At 42.6% G+C, this 17,922-nt stretch overlaps 1 protein-coding gene across 1 annotated transcript in view; it reads left to right on the top strand.

Moving 5' to 3' along the window:
- kcnh2b (potassium voltage-gated channel, subfamily H (eag-related), member 2b) overlaps positions 1 to 17,922 on the top strand; it is a gene marked incomplete at both ends in the record, with an annotated part of 209,618 nt that overhangs the window by 14,516 nt on the left and 177,180 nt on the right. The window contains one exon of the mRNA XM_079234338.1: positions 10,071 to 10,301. Coding sequence (XP_079090464.1) covers positions 10,071 to 10,301 — 231 coding nt within the window. The remainder of the gene's footprint in view (positions 1 to 10,070; positions 10,302 to 17,922) is intronic.

Below are 17,922 nucleotides of genomic sequence, written 5' to 3' on the forward strand. Positions count from 1 at the left end.
TGTACACTTCTGTCTTGCCGACGGAGAGTGTGCGGCCAGCATCTCTAATAGGATGAAAATTGAAATTGAAAAAGTACATTATGGAAAGACAAGGGGTGCTTTGGCAGCATTTTCATTTTGGGGGAAATACCGTGACACCAGGCAAACCAGATGAAAGTCCATGTGCTGTAATTACTTCTCTGGCACTGGGAGAGAGGTGGGAGTAGAGTTTGATTGACTGTAACCATAGGGACTCAGGCAGGGATGTGTCCTACCTGTGAGCTGTCGGCTGGATGGCTTTACAGCTACAGTGCTGCATGATGGCTCATATAGCAGTGTGGATTGGTTAATAGAAATATAGTTTTGAACTCCAGCATTGTTCCAGATCTATTTTCCCTCATGATTCAAAAGGCTTTACTTTGAAATGATGACACATCACTTTGCCTTTGAGTTTTATTTCTAGTTCTGATGAAGTATACTGATATTATGATACAAACTGATAGAATAGTTAAAAAAAAAGGTAACACTAGCTCAAGGTTATCTTGCTATTTCTGGATCTTGCAACCACATCTGTTGTAGTCAAAAAAAAAAACAGGACCTGGTAGACTACCAGAAACATGAAAATGAAATAAAAAACATACTGTTTTCAGTAGCAAATAGAGTTAAGTCAGTTGTCTGTTGGCGTGGTGTTTGACATCACAAGCAACAGCAGTGGGGAACGCGACTAGAACCAAGAGACGTAATCAAAGACAACAGTCCCCCATATATCAAATGACTTCAATTCAATTCAGGAGTGAAGCCAATGTCTCTTAAACCTGCATTCTCTCTACTGACCATCAGAGGGTGACTCCTCTGGTTGTATAGAAGTCTATGAGAAAATTTCTCTACGTCTCTCTTGATTTATCCCCTCAGTAAACATTGTAAACATGAGTTTATGTCTCAATCTCTAGTTTCAAGTCTTCTTCAATACAGCATGATGTTCATTTGTAAATTATGGTCCTGTTTAGATTAAAATAAACCATAAAGCTGAGTATGCTTTAGGGCGGGGCTACCTTGTGTTTGACAGGTCACTAAGCTACCAATCCAAGATGGCGACGGCCAAATCGCTGAACTCATTCCTTCAAAAAGGCAGTCCACAAACCAATGGGGAGACCTAATTTAGAGTGAACAGATACATTAATTACATGGTGCAGAATAAAGTTAGAATTGTGGAATGTCTTTGGCGATTAGACCGCATTGTACTGTTCGTAGTGCCTGGAGCTGCTGTAAATCATTGCTCATTCAGTCAATGCAAACACTGGAATGGATCCTCCGACTGTACAGTCAGCAGTAAATCACAATCTATCTGCTGCTATTGATTTCAGATTGCTACAGAAAACCCAGGAATAAACACTGGCACTGGCTGGCTGCTTTGATAAGAGACGCTCGAGCATATAAAGGGCACTACATTTAGGCTGACTTTATCGAGAGTGCCAGCCCGCTGCGTTTGAGAGTTTTGCATGTGTCACATTTTCAGTTTCCATGGCAATTGCTCAGTTAGAAATGGGTTGAGACGGGGAAAAAAAATCTCGTGAGCCTGTCACTGTAAAACCACCAGTCACATACGTCTGTTTTCTCTCAATACGTCTCTCTTTTTCTTCCTCCGGTCCTGTTTATTTCTCTGTTCATCTCATTCTCTCCTTTGTTCAGAACAAAGGAGAGAATGTTCACTTGCTCCCTCTTTTATCTCTCCGTCTCCGTATGGCAGAGCTGGTGTGTTGACTTGTGCTTCTAACACACGGGCTTCCCTCCTTACCCGCCTACGCAGTGTACTCAGGGAGATTCCAAACGCACACACACACACATACACACACACACACTGACTGGCAGACTGCAGAGCCCCTAAGGTCTGGTCTTAGTGAATTATTCAGTCTACGTTGGTGTGTCTGCGTGAGTGTGTTTGAGCGTCTGAGATTTATATATGGGTGTGTGCACGTGGATGCGTGCATGTCTTATGAATCTGTGCATGTGTGTGTGTCCTTTTGTGTGTATGTGGGAATATTAAATGGTGTTTTCCTCCTAGCAGCAGCTTCTATTTAATCAGCCTGTCCATCAGCTCCCTCTCAGGCTTCAAAAGCTCATTAGGAGGAAATTGCAGGGAGAAGCAAGATGTAGTCAGTGATGTCACCAAGAGCAGAGAATGCTGGAGGGGTTTTTCAATCACTTCCTGATAATATCAGTGATCGATAAGGTGCTTTTTAACCGGGAAATGTAGGCGCTTTGTTTGTCTCATCCTTATTTCTTGTTCCAAAGAGAGGCATCCTCCTCCTCATCCTCCCAGTGGTACGTTGTGTTTGATGATGTTGCCCCTCACAGTTCATGCTCAGTGTCAGCATTCAGTGGCATTAAGAGAAGCAGTGTTTCCTTTATGGGGCGAGGAGGAGGCGAGGGCTTGGCGCAGGGTTGCACAATGAATCAAGATTTTGTTGAAATTGCCATAAGTCCTACTGGAATTTCAAAATCGCATGAGACTTTCATACATGAGACTGGAATTCACATGAGTTGGACTTCTGGTGGAGTTGAACCTGCTGTTTTCCCCTATTCGCACTAGCATGCCACGACTACGTGTGACCGCTGTGAGCTACATTTTTATTTATTTATTTTATTTATTTATTAAGGATCCCCATTAGTCTACACCGTAGTGGAGACTATTCTTCCTGGGGTCCAGGCAAAAGCATTACAATACAAATCATAAAATGCAGTACAGCCTGATCAATCAAACAAAAACACAGACTTAGAAACAACATTTACATTCAAAGAAAAATAATTTACATTCAAAGAAAAATAATACAAATGCCTAAATACCTAAAGTAACCTAATCTACTAATTTCCTTTCTGATTATTGCTGCCTTAAGTTTTCTTTTAAAATCACATTTATTTCTTGTTTGTCAGATATGAGGGGAGCACATTCCAGTATGCGATGGCTACATTACTGTTCTCTTAAGTGCATTTGTTTTGGGTAGAGGAAGAGTAAAGTGACCCCTTAGTGCCTGTCTGGTATTATAACCATGCCTCTAATTTGCATGTGATAGCTGTAAAGACAAACTGACGGGGTTCTGTGAGGAATACACATTATTTACAAACAGAATAAGTCTGCATGCCAGTCTTTCATCCACCATCATCCATGACAGCCTAGCATGCATAGCATCCACACTACTCCTGACAGAGCAGGGAAGTGCTAGTCTTGCCGCTCTGTTCTGAGCAAGCTGAAGTTTACTGTTCAGGCACCTGCAGGTTACTAGAGGTCAACCAAAGTACTTGTAAAGTATGTTTGAGAGAAGCGCACTCCAGACATAACGGTCATAGACTTTACTCGCGGGGAAAAGCTGCCCACCGTTACCCTTGTTTAATTTGAACATATTCCCTTACTGGCTCTAAATATTGCCATCTCTTGCACGCTCCTCTCCTTAGTGCCTGCGGTGCAATAACACAGCACCGGACCTCGGCCCTGGCAGTGGCAGCGCTCCCTCAGGTGCAGCTGTGGCCCCACGCAGCAGCTTTTCCCTGCTGTCTGTCCTGTTGCTCTTCTCGTCTGCTTTTTTCTTTTCACATCCATATCTCTGAACACGCTTCTTTTCTGTTTTTATGTCCCTGTTCTATTCTCTGAACCTTCTCTCACCCCGTGGTGCTCTTTAAATGATGCCATTCAACATGCACCGTATGTCCGTATCAGGATTGTGTAAAGTCTCCTGTTTATGCGTGTGTTTGAAGAATGACAACATTTATCCATTTATCATCTTTTAAGCTATCGGGTAAGGACTCAGGCTTCTGTAAAAGACTTAAACAGTTTGCTTCTGTCGGCCATTACCGGTGACTGAAAACCACAAAGGCTGGAAAATTAAATGTACAACACACACTCGCACATCTCTGCCTCTGTATTACCTAGTGCTCAGTGCAGCCAGACAAACCCATCACGCTTTACGAGCCTCTGAGGGGCTGCTGCTGCCGCTAATTCAGGGAGGCAGGCTATAAAGCGCATCCACACAACCAATCTCCACTGTTTCTATGAATATCTGAGCAGGCGCTTCCTGTCAGTTCATGTCTGCCACGAGAACAGCCTGTTGAACCCAGGATGTGCAACCTATGAAGATGATATGTGCGGTTTATGAAGAAGGGTGGAGAGAATTTTATAATGGTGTTTGGATGTCACGATCTGTCGAGAGTGGCAGTGTGGCAGAGACAGTCTTTTTTTGTATTTTAGAAATGACCTTGTGTCCTGAAGATGCACTTTTGGGGTTTTAATTAAAATGCAGCTAATTGAGTGTAAAAGGGAATAGTTCCCTCTCTAGCATCGCCACCAGCAGCTCGTTTTGGTTTATCATTAAACTTGTTTTTGTGTTGGCATGCATATTCTGTACTATCTCAGGTTCAAAATGCACCATCTTTTCATTAAATATGTTTGAGAAGTTGAGATTGTTCCTCGGTTTGGGTCGCGGCTTGTCATTCAGGGGTGATGGTGGGTCCCGGAGCCAGACCAATTGAGAACTACTGGCCTAAGCTACCGTAAGCACATGTATTGAGTGCCGAGTGAATTACCTGGTAATACACAGTTACACTGTATGTGTCTCGGGATTTTATTTTGAAAGGTAAGAGCGTAGGAAGTGGATCTGGTCTGGGCTTTGTTAAGGTTAAAGGAGCGATTACATTTGCCGTCCTGGTTCGGAACAAGGAGCCTCCGTGTTGTTGTACGATGGTCGATGCCTTTATTTGCTGGATGAAAGCTAAATAAAAATATTAAACATGATTTACCGCAACTTGGGTTTCGTTTTTGTACTGTAGTTTTGACTATCAACGTTCCGTAGTTTTAATGACATTTCACTCATCAAAATAATTGCTGAAATCTCAGAAAATGGCAACAAGGCTAGAAATGTGTCTAAAAGTCCAAATAAACGTGAGTAATTTTAGCTTCCACTTTATTTGAAGGTCAAACTTAAAGTGAGTGCGTTCTTTCAGAAAAACAACATGATAAATACTAAAATGTGTCTTTTACATATTTGTGTTTGGCATCCAGCTGCTACATGCCACTATATTTATACATAATTGAATGATGTACACAAGCTGATTTAGTGCTCCATGAGGAATGTAGGCCAGCCTGTAAGTGCTGCTCCTCACCGGCATGCTGGCTGAGTGTATTTTGTCTTCTCTCCGTGACTGCTCTCCTGATTAGAGGCCTTTTATTTATCAGCCGGTGAGGTGCCTGCTGTGTCTCCGTACTTCTAACTCAGGGTCACGCTGTGTTGTGTCTCGCTGCGTTCTCTCTAGTTCCATTCCTCATCCTCTTCCCCTCCAAGTTCCCGTTTGATGCATGCTCATGTGTGCACATTCTGCTGAGAAAGTAAACACCACACACACAAAAGTGCACTCAATCAATACGATAATATCCCACATATCCGAGTAATGCCTCGACAATTGATACATGAACAAAACTTTCCAACATCCATAAATCATTCAGCTGCAGCCTTCAAACTCATTCCAACATAATAATAACTGCAGCTGCTGAGCCGCTCCTCCAAAACAATGTGGCGCACAAAGACCTCGAGTCGGACACGGGAGTCTCGAATATCATCGGAACCAATAGGTCATTTTGAGAAGAAATGGAGTGTGCGGAAATATCTGAGGATGGCAGACCAGCGTCTTCACAGTGGTGATGACTTATAAATCAGCAGTTCACAGGGGGAATACATCACCTGTGAACTGCTCCTGAGACACAATTTACAGGGAATAATGACTGTCTACCGTGTTCCTTGTTAGAGGATAATTCCTGTTCAGGGGCCGTTTCATAATGAAGTCTAATGAAGAACACTTGGCAAGAGAAATTGCCTTAATGTTCATTCATCAGAAAGGGCATTGTATGATGCATTACCTTCCCAAAAAAAGCTTGGTAACGGGTCGAGGAAGAGCCGGGCGGTGAACACAGAGGTTGTGGACATATCTGGAGGCACATGCATTTAGGTGCAACGGGAGCTGTATTCATGACGGGAGAAATATTTCATGGATTTGTATGTTAAAATCCAATCTTGGCGAAGGAGGTATAATCAATTCCACAAGCATACAAGCCTCTCCCTTCCTTCCTCATCAAAATGATTAAGGGACACATCTTGGCCTGACTGCACTTCAATTCCTGAGACTACATTTTTCATGAAGGCATAATCAGGTCTACTGAATTAACACAGAGGAGACTTTTACTTTCACTGGTGGAGCCCGGAGACCCATGATTTATCTCGGTAGATGGTTAATGTCTAGTGTGTGGGATTTGCGGTTAGGTTGCAGATTCCAACCAACTAAAACTTCTCCTGTGTGCCAACCATGGAAGAGAACTACAGTGGATGACGCAAACACGTGAACATGCTAATTGCCCCGGCTAGAGTCAGTGTTTCTCCTGTAGAAACATTGTGGCTCCGTGAAGAGGATCCTCTCTGTATGTCAATATAAATGCCTCTTTGTAAGGGAATAAAAATACGACACAAAGAAAACATACTAAAGAATATCATATTCCATGTATGTTGTCAGAGCCTCGTGCAAGTTCAGCTTAAAGTAGCTGTAATCTGTATTTTCTCAATAACAATGTGACAGTATGAAATATGAACCCACATAGAATGATCTCATAGACTGTTTCAGCTCCTTTTGGTTCACTCTCACCGCTCTCATAGCGCTGTTTGCTGCAGCTGTTTTTGTGTGAAAAAGACAGACAGAGCTAAAGACTAGCTGGTCAATGTAGCTGAGCATTCAGCGCATGGCTCAGTGGGACGTCAAACCACAAGGTTGGTGGTTCGATTCCTGGCTTCTACCCCTCCTACTTTAGTAGGAGAACCCACATGTTTTACACGTGCCCACTGCTCCTAAATGCTTACGGGTTCAGCTGCAAATACAGAGATCAAAGTGAATGTTTTTATTATTATTTAGCAGCTAAAGAGCCAGATATTCCCCTCAGGAGTTGGTAAAGACCATTGAAAATTGACAGGAAATGATGGGAGAGAGATTGGTTATCACATGCAATAAATGTCCCCGGCGCAATGCGAATCGTGTGCGTCATGGTCCATCTGCACCAGACACACCCATGCTGTTAACTTGTTACAAACCCACATCAAAAACCGCGACACTGTGTCTTCTTTCTGTGCCGAGTGTGGGGTGTCTTCATTGAATGGAAGGCAAATGTGCAAAACTGTGCCTTAAGTGCTGAATGTGCAGTTTTCTTTTATAGCGCACTCACTTTCCACCATTTTATTTAAGTGTCTGTATTGAGTGTGTAACTAACGTGTCCTTGTGCTACCTATCTCTGGCTTTTGTAAGAACGTATTACCTTGTGTAGATTGTTCGAGATAAAGCTATTTACGCTTTGTGATTTACTGCATCCTCTCTTCCTTCATATCTCTATATTGTTGTGTGTGTGTGTGTATCTGCTGATCTGAATGGAGAGCTACATACAATTGCCCTTACAGCGATGAAAAAAGTTGAATTAAGTTGAACTGAATTCACAGTGAAATGCTCTGACAAAGCTTTTTCACCACAGTCTGCGGTCCATTCACTTGATGCAGGGTAATTGCTGAGAAATATGTTTAGATTCTTCCCGTGCCTTGGACAGATCACTTCTGCTCTCTTTATCCCCGCTCCTCTTCTCCAAATCTCCCTCCATAATTTGCCCCGTCCTTCCCCCATCCTCCCAAAGTCTTCCTGCCCCACCACCCCATTTCCATCAGTTTATTCATCATCATCCAGCTTTCACGCTGTCTTTTGCTCCAACCACCCTTTCCCTGTCTCCGGCCTCCTCTAACCAGCCACATCACTATGTATGAGCGCAGCGGGCCTCACAGTGGGGCCCGGTACTAAGTAAAAGTAACAGGGTACACCGGGAAGCTGGAAGCTCTTTAGTGGAGGCCATCTATCAGCCTGACAGAGTATCACGCTGATGCAGCACAAACACAATCACACGTCCGCAGAGGCCTTATGCACATGGAGAAGCTCATGTTGTTTGTGCGTGTTCCCACGAGATGCGCGAGGGATTCAGCTCGCACAGACTGGATACTTGTCGCCCATTCACGGTGTGTTGCGAGGTAAAGAGTCAGTGTGCTGGGTAAGGGAGTGTTTGTGTTAAAGGGTGTCTGTGTGTGTTCAGGCACAACAGCAGCTCTCTGAGAGCATTAAGATCATCCGTTGACACAGAGCAGAGGCCAGGGAGCTAAATGGCTCCTTCTGCTGTAAGTGGTTTAGAGAGAGACAGACATCAGAGCTTTGTGGGACGTTGGCGCTGTGATTTACAATTCTGACCACAATTATAAACACGCACACGCAAACCTAAGGGAACACACACACACACACACACACACACACACACACACACACACACACACACACACACACACACACACACACACCTTTATGTTGGCATTATGGTGGATCGCAGATAAGAAGACAGTTCTAGTCATACCAGCAAAACTGGCCTCACTTCATAACAGTATACATTTGGAACAATTGCAAATTACCTGTTTTCTGGGTCCTGAATGTATTCCCTTTCGTTTTTTTTTCATTTCCATACTTCTATTCTTTTAAGTTGTATTATGTTACTTCAATTTTATTTTGAAAGTATAACTCTTATTTTGAAGGGGACATGAGGAGGCTAACAGTGTATAAATCTTTAGGTGGTGAAAGTCTTGCAAACAAGGAATATTGCATTGCATATTGTTTAGGAGGTCGCTAAAAGAGGCACAAGGTTCGTGGATGTTTCATTTCATTTTGTAGTCAATACTTAGTAACTTTACGGCGCCTTTTCATGAGTTTATTACGTTTTAAAATGAGCATTTGGAAGATAGCAAGGCTGCTATCCGCCATGTTGGCTAATGCGCAGGTGATTACCGTGTCTCTAATGAGTAACGCTGGCTAAATAGCGTTCACTAAATGCCAGTGAAAATGCTGTAATGCGGTTTAATATGAGAGTAAAAACGAAAAAGTATAGATATTTAATATCACTAAAGTTAACTTGCTTATTTTATTTAAAAATATTCATATGAATTCCTGTAATATTGAGTTTTTCCTTGGTAATTATTTCCTTACTCATTACTCTTTTCCTCAAAAATGTCAACTCTAGTTACTTTTTTCATCAGACATTTTGACTGTCATAGAAGAAAAAGCCCATATTATTGATAGTTAAGCCCTGCAGTGATGGGAATGCCAACATTATTAATATTATTGATTACACCTGTGGTCCCCTGCGGTGAGAAATGCATATCCATTTAATACAAGGATGTTTTCCTTCCTCACAGCTTCATTTAAATGTTTGTCATTATTCTCCATTTTATTCTCATAACTCACAATACTGCTTTTATTCATTTGTATTTGTTAACCTTAGTGTCATTGATGTATTCTATTTCTCATAAGTGATGTAGCAATGTAGCAATTAACGTGCAAACAATGTACCTTTCTCCTCTGGTTAGAGCATTTGTAATTCATGGTGTGGAAACCTCTAGATTGTGTTAATTTTCTACACTACAGTACATTGCATTCAGTGTAAAAGCCTTTGTGCACAATTAGTTTGAAAGCCAGTTAATCAGCAGTCATACAGACACTGATTTGCTGTTTTGCATATTCACAGTTGTACATAAATGTAATGAAACACATTTACCCATCTACACATGTTGGTGCGTTGATCAGAATGGCATGTGCAGTGCAAAGGGAAGGGGAAAGACGTATGTTTGTACAGCAGCCTATTGCATGCCTCTCGTATGCACATTTGGATGCAGCAAGGCTGCACAAAGACAGCCGTCTTCTGCAGGGATCAGAGAAGTTTGCTCTTTGTTTCAGGAAAATATTAGTGGCAACAGATGACCGTTAAAGGTCCCTTGGTATCGTAGCATTAGCCCTATACAAAATCAGCAGGATGGAGAATAATGTTTTCCCCCTTATTATTTTAGCATTTGAGAGGTAAATGTAATGCGGTAACATCTAGTTCTGAATGAGAGTAAACTTGAAAGATTTCTCCTGAAAGACTTGATTCATTATCCTGATGGGATTTCGGTGTCGCTGTCTTGGCAATAACTAAATTAAACTTCTGTCCACAGGTCGCAAGTTCGTCATCGCCAATGCAAGAGTGGAGAACTGCGCCATCATCTTCTGCAATGACGGCTTCTGCCACATGTGTGGTTACTCGCGTGCTGAGATCATGCAGAAGCCTTGCACGTGTAACTTCCTGTACGGACCTGACACCAAGCGGCTGGCCATCGCCCAGATGGCGCAAGCCCTGCTGGGATCGGAGGAGAGGAAAGTGGAGATCAACCTTTACCGCAAAGATGGTAGGAATAAACCCCAGAGTATTTTGAGAGGTGTTTGTGTGGATGTTGGACAGGGTGTGAGGACCTGTTTTTTTTTTTTTTACTGTTGAGTTGTAAAGGAGCTGAATATGGAGAGGATCCTCTGGTGTGGAGAGTGTGTGTACATGTTTGGGAAGGATAGTGCGTTTGTGTGTTGTTTTACAGAACCGTTGGAGGGGACAGTGAGGTAGTCATAGAAATCTACCAAACTGTAAAACAAAAGGGGATCAGTGTGTGTACATCTTGGAGAAGAATAGGTTCCATAAAGAAAGATAACAGGAGAGTATAAACCATGTTATTGGCTGTGTTTGTGTGAGTTTGCATTTATTGGGATGGAACAAAAGTGATTGTGTGTGTGTGTTTATTTGAGTGTGAAAGTTTTAGTAGTTTGAATGGTTTTGTCCCTGTAAAATATACTTCTTTGTAAGTTGCCATCGGTATCTGTTTACGTGTGGTGTGTGCAGAACATTTGGTACCCACCAGCTCAAGGTTGCTCATCTGTGAGCAACCTTTAGTTTTAAGTCCATGTTGTATTTTGTGTGTCTTGTAGTGATGGAAGTGGATAAGATGCAGTATACCGTAAAAGTCGGGTTACAAGCCGCTTCTACCTCCGGTGGGTGTCCCCGCTGTAGCAAGCTAGCAGCAGCGGCAGCTAGCAGCAGTGCTAGCTTGCTACTGCCCGCGTCGGGCATCGAGCCGGGGCTGGTCCGCTACCTTCGGTGGTTGTCAGAGCGCTAGCAGGAGTGCTAGCTGGCTACAGTGGGGAGCTAACGGGGACACTGACCGAAGGTAGTAGTGGCTTGTAACCCGACTTTTACGGTAGTACATTTGGTCTGTTTCCAGACTGTATTTACAGAAAACTATAACTAAGATATATAACTGTGGATTGAATATAGCTGAGAACCTTTAAAAAAACACATCTGCAAATTAATATAAAACATCAAATTTAAAAACACAACAGCAGTTTTGTAACATTTTCATGAAGTGTTAATGATTTCAATAGACCTGACCCATATTAACCTGCACTAAGAAGTGCTTTAGAGGAAAGTAAATGGGGAAGCCCCTGGAGAATTCTCTCAAATGGCAGGAGTGTATATCGCACGTGCCAGCTGGACCACGACCCGGTAACAGGACGCTGGTCACCGCAGTGATAGACGGCTTCTATGGTGATAAAGAGCTGCCATGTTAATAAAGTTAGCAACTCCCTGGACTACGGCCAAAGCATATGCTGAACATTTTCCACCTGTAGACGAACACCAAAGCAGCCGGAGGGAAGGAGTGAGAGCAAGAAAAGGGTATGATGAGGGAGGAACAGCGCTGGAACCAAACTGAGAGGAAACAGGAGACCGTCTGGCAACAGGATCACACCAGACGCGACGTCAAATCGTGCCAGGGGCCAAAACTGTGTGTGTGGGGAGGGTAATGGCCCCTTTGTCCCCCTTGCTTTATAGTTAAACCTTCATTTTTAACTCAACTCGACATCTTTAAAGTTTAGTGACTGTATCTGTCACAATCTGTCAACAGAAATATAAACAACTGGAAAAGTACTCAAAACCTTCACAGTAGGTGTCTTTAGGACCACATTTTGCTATGATGACACACACACACACACACACACACAGACTCTCACGGTGAAAACAATACCATTGTTTCTGTGGCAGCTGGTAATAAGAGGCAGGAAAACGGCACACCTCTGAAAAGTGAAGAAACCCCAGTGTGAGGGAGGAATAGAAACTGTGGCTGTCAGAAAGTGTGTTTCTCGTGTAATCTGAAAGCTGTGTTGGTGGTAAGAGAAAGCAATTAAAAGAGAGAGGGAGAAACACAAAGAGATGGCGCCAGCTGTCTCCCCTCAAGTGATACTTCTGAGGAGGGCTTTACTAATTTAACCCTTCCCTCTGCACATTTAACTTTCCACTGTTTATACTGGAGATGTGGACACACACACACACACACACACACACAGAGAAAACAGTGATCCACTGCTAGACAAAAGTACCTTGTAAAAAGCTGCAACTCTGTATATAGAATTACAGAGGTGTTTCTATTTCTGTCCCACTGGCTATGTTGACGAGAGTCCACCATGCTAGCAACACAGAATTAAAGACTTTGCAAGTGACAGTATGTAATGCCTGCAACTGTCTTGTGCCAGTAAAGGCTAGAAGCAGGAAAGCCGCTGTTGGCATATGCAGTTCAATCCATCTGATGCGATCACATATCAATAAAATAAATATATCAGTTAATATGAAACAATATATTAAGTTAGTGGTTAACTATAGTTTATCCCCTATCTTACTGGCACATAGGTACATTGTAGAGATGTGTGGGTTGACCCATTGATCAAACTGGGCAGTACCTAACCAAGTACTGTATCCAGTGATCATCCTAGGAAACACCAGTGTGAATATCCACTATTAAAACTATGAATATGATTCAGGCTCAGTTAAGAAAGTTTGTCGACAGGTGGGCCCCTGCACAAGGACAATGAGTTGTGGTGGTGGTCTGCATGAATGAGACAGTTGGTTAAGCAATAGCACACGGTGTGGTGATTGTTTCTTTTATACAATAGACGACAAGAAGGCGCTAGAGTTTGTGTTACTGTTTTCCTGTCCTTTAACATGTAACCAGCTTGCCTGTATATTAATATATACACAAGTATTCGTGGTTTTCAGTTTTTACGAGAAAGAAGGTTGATTCTTAATCCTGGTATGTTCACAATGGTGAGACATGTTGAGACTCTTATCACTTGAGTGGTAAGTTAAACCTACAAGTCAAGTGATGATGAGTGTTGTGTTATTTTGCAGCCAGTAAGAGGATCACTTGCACTCTCTGAGTGCCTTCTAGCCTCAAACATTTACTAATACGCACATGAAAATCTTCCAGTTTTGTGTCTTCTTCAGTAAGCCGGTCTTTGTAAGCAACTGTTGTAAACGTTCAACTGTTGTAAACGTTCAACTGTTGTAAACGTTCAACTGTTGTAAACGTTCAACAGTTCTCTGTAATAAAGTTGTGAGACAGTTGAAGAGCCTTGAAGCTGTTATCTCTACTGCGGCCATGCGACATGAGAGCATATCAACAAAACGCACCTACGCACCAGGAATATCCTTCTCCGTGAATGAGGAGATGTATTTGTCACGTTGCCATGGCGTTTGTAGAGAGGCCCTCATCATGTTGTTATAGTAACCAAGAGACACTCTTATGATTAGATGTAAAAATGTTCATGTTGGCTCTTCTCCTCCACTGGACACATCTCTGGACACTGTTTCTAGTTTCCTAGTCTAGTGGTGTATTGCAGCTTGTGAGTAAAGGGAAAGGTCTTTACCTATTTATCTATTTCTATCTTTGTGCTGACCAAAAGCTTTCTGTCACTAATCAAATCCTTTTTGGTTTATATACTCAATTAAAGAAAGGTGTTTGTTATCCATGTGTGGGCAGGTGGGACCCAGGTGACTCACACACACACGCACACAAAGACACAGTCTTGGGTGACCCACGCGGGCCACCTCCAAGCCACCAGAGAGCTGAGGATCGAACTCCGCAGACACATCTCATCCATAATGCACACAGGGAGGAAACACTATGCCACCTCTGCTTGTCCCCTCTGCCTCCTTCCTCCCCTCCCTCACTCCTCACTCAAAGGCGAAGAAGGAAAAGAAAGCACAGAAAAGTACTTTGTGTTCACACAGGCGTCATCTCAGCCCATTCATCTCGTGCCAAACTCAGACACCAGCCTTCACGAAGATGGATCTCTCTTCTCGCTCTCACGCTCAATTGTCCGACTCCAATTGCTCTCCAGCTTAATTAATCATGCTCTCCAGGTAAACTCCGATAGGAAACATACACTGAGAGCATAGAGGTATGGCATGGAAACGGGATACTGCCAAGTTTGGATAAATTTAAAGGGAAAATGCGAGTATTGTTGTCTTCTGTCGGAAAAATAAACTCCTCGGGGGAAGGGAGTGAATAAACCAGCAGTCTGTTTTAACTGGATAGATATTCCCCTTTTCTCTCTTCTGTTCTACACTCTCCTGTCTGCCTCTGAATCTCACTCATTCTCTCTCACCTCTTTTTCCTTATCTCTCTCTTCTCAGTTTGTCTGATTGTGTCGCTCCCGCCCTTCTTTTCCTTTGGCTCATGTTGCTCAGACACACTATCTCTGGCTTCCCCTCCCTCCTGTTTCACTGACAGTCGGTGTCTTTAACTTTCTCTCTGCATTTGTCTTTCGGTGTCTCTCTGCCCCTCCGTCGGGGAAGAGAGAACATCGCTTGCCATCAGCCTGTAACGACGTCACAGAGTAGGTTGTCTGTATCAAGGGCCTATGAAGACAGTCATCATGAGCTGGATCAATTCAAGGATGTCAGTGTTGAGCTGCTGGAGCAAGTCTTAATCCAATTTGAAGAGATGGCTGTTTGATAGTTCTCTTGTCACAGAGTTAAGACGGGTGACAGAAATCCTTTGAACACAGCAGGTTCAATGTATTTCATGTTCAGGATGAAATATTGTCAAACTGTGCTCCTTAAGTCCAAAGAGAGTAAAACATTAGATGTTTTAACCTAGCACAACAGAGCTGAGGCAAACGACGGTTATGAATATGAATACATAAAGTAGATTCTATAAGCCAGTCTTGCGAGAGACATACCTAATGCGTGTAATCATAGCAGCGTTTATTACAGACCAACTTCATATTCAATGTGTTGTAATTTCTTTTCACAGACCTTTGATTCAAACTCATTCCTTTCAGTTTCTTTAACATATTTAATTCTTTCTTGCCAAAGTCTTAATCTATTTTCCCTCTTAAACCAATATATCTTATACTTCAGCCCTTTTAGAATATTTTCAATATCAAGTATTTAACTGGCCAATAAGAGTAGAAACTGAAATTGAACTCTTTAAACACATCACTACATACAAATGTGTGAACTTGCTTTGGCTTTGGGTTGTCTTTGTTTACTGAGACTCCACTCAAGTGAAAGTGAGTATGTTCAAAGGGAAATGAGGCAATCAATCAAACCCTGATGTTTTACTTTTTGTAGACAATTAACATGATGCTGATGTGCAAGGAATTTACATTAGTGAGCATTACAATGGTTTGGCAAACAGGCAAACAGAGGTCACACACTCTACCTCTTTATTGTAGCTACAATGACTGAGGCAAATAATGTTTTCTCCAAGTTCAAGGGACAGTTAGCAAGGCAATGTTCTTGATCTCAACTGTTTGAACTGTTCAAAATCAGCTGTATGCCTTTGAGTAGCATTACAAATGAGTGTGTCTGCACCTCATACGTGACAAGCCAAGACTCCATTTGATCACGGGCCACGTTGTATAAATGTCCCAGTACATCCTGCATTGGCTTTGAACGTACAGTAAATTACTAATGCACAGCAGTTGCATCGGTAGGATATAGGGGTTTGGGATTGACATGAAAGTCTCTAAATGCCCCTGAATTAAATTATAGACCCAACGCAACTAACTAGCAGTTTTGTGCTATGAATCATAATGCCTGATGTACACTCCTGCAGCTGTGTGCCTAATGCATTCTGTGGTGGTCACACGCTTTAAAAATGTACTTCAAGTATTCATTTATCCAAAGAGTAGATTTTTCTATTCCTTATGCTATTCTAATTAAGCCTCTGTGGCTAAATCAGCTTTACCACAAGCTAAAACTCTTTAGCTCCTCTGGTGGATTGCACGATAGCATATCATTTATTGTTGATTTGGACCCACGGTTTTCATATTCTTTATCTGATCGTCTTTGATTTATTTGATTGGCGGATACAATAATATTTAAAAGTTTGGCCCCAATACCATTGCTGTAAAAAAACAAAACTATGGAAGAGTTGGATGACAAAGGGTAGCTTCTGTGTCTAGAAATAATAAAGTGGTTGTTGTTGTGATGTGAGCTACTTGTCTGCAAAACCTAGCTCTGATGTCGAATCAAACTTGCGATGTCATATTTTTCAGGAGTTCTCTGCAGCTTTCTGAGAGCTCTGCAAACCATCTCAGCAAAAGCTCTGCAGGTTTTTCTTCAGAAGTATGAATGATTCTTAAGGAGAAGTCTGGGGAATTAAAATCACCACCCCAGCTGCAGACACAGGCGTTAGTCTCTGCAGCCTGTGTGACTGTGAACGGATAACACCCGAGGCATTATGAAAAGACTGTCTTGGCTGTGTTGTCGATCTTGAGCACGAGCAGGTGTCTGTCAGAAAATGTGAGTGTCCTCACAGCATTGTGCTGTGATAATGCAGTGAGCCCAGAGGAGCAGGCTCTCCTGTGCGACTCTTGATTGCCTAGCAGCGGTAGCTAAGCAAAGCACTTAGAGACATGCAGCCACTCTGGAGAGGTTAGCACTCGACGTTAGATGACTGCAATGGATGATCCCACCTCCAGCTAAGAGCACAGAACACACACACACAAACCCAGCTAATGCCGTCCGCTGACGCCCACACAACAACAAGTTGCATTAGGTTTTTTTAACTGAAGGGTGAGGCGTCCATTTTCCAAAACGGATGGAAACCTTTTGGTTTTGTTACAGCACATGTGAACAAGATAATGACATGCACTTGCACTTTGGTCCGCGGTGTAACAGGATAGAGGACAGGAGGGAGTGGAAGGAGAGAGAGAGGGTTAAAAGTGTCTTAAAACTTGGGTGGGTGACGTCCACTTCTTATACAGTGTATGATCTTAACCCATTAGGTAATGCCATGTAATAAGAAACATTCACTGCCAGTTCACTGGGACCGGAGCATATGTGCTCAGTAGTTGCATCACTGAACACCACATTCAGGAGCATCATGATCAAATCACACATCACTTCAATTCTACTCTTCCTACGTATTCACGGTGTGGGTACGTGTGTTTCTGTGCTAGTGTGTGACATTCCCTCTTTCTTTTATCCCCAATGACACTCAAGTAATGAATCATGACACGTCGAAGTGGGATAGCGCCGCATTGTTTGTCCGCCTCATTAGTCACCCAACAAGCTGTACTAGGCTGACTGCACATACGAACACATACGAACACCCTCATACGCACAAAGGGCCATAGACTCAGTAGAACCATCCAAACCAATGTGGGCATTTTCAATAACGTGTATGTATGTGTCTGTTTCTCGGACTGCAATACTAGTTAGTATCCAAGCTGAGTACACAGCCTGACCCTATTCAGTTGAGGCTTAGGGACCAAATATAATTAAATTTAAGCGGTAATTTAACTTGCCCTCAGAAGTGGCTTATTTAGATATACTGGTAATGTTGTTGTAATGGGAATCAGCAGATACAAAGCGCTCTCTCTCCGTTTGGAGTCCCAGCTTATAAATAATAATGACGTTCTGGTCACCAGTCTGGGCTTATCCACGGGCTGAAGTGGTTTCGCTGTCACCTCGTCACTAATCACAGTAATCTCTTCCGAATCACTGTGTTTTTATAATTGTTTTTTCACTCATGTCTGACTCAAAACAGAGTTGTTCCTGCCAAGCTGACTGGATGTGGTGTTAAATGTCAGACTTTAATATATGTTAAGTGTCTGTTTCACCAAGCATTTTATGCTGTTCCTACATGTGGCTCCTGTACTTGCGTAGATGATGCGGAAAAAGTTGAATTTAATTTA

This window comes from Taurulus bubalis, assembly GCF_910589615.1.
Source record: "Taurulus bubalis genome assembly, chromosome: 18".
In the NCBI taxonomy this organism is placed as follows: domain Eukaryota; kingdom Metazoa; phylum Chordata; class Actinopteri; order Perciformes; family Cottidae; genus Taurulus; species Taurulus bubalis.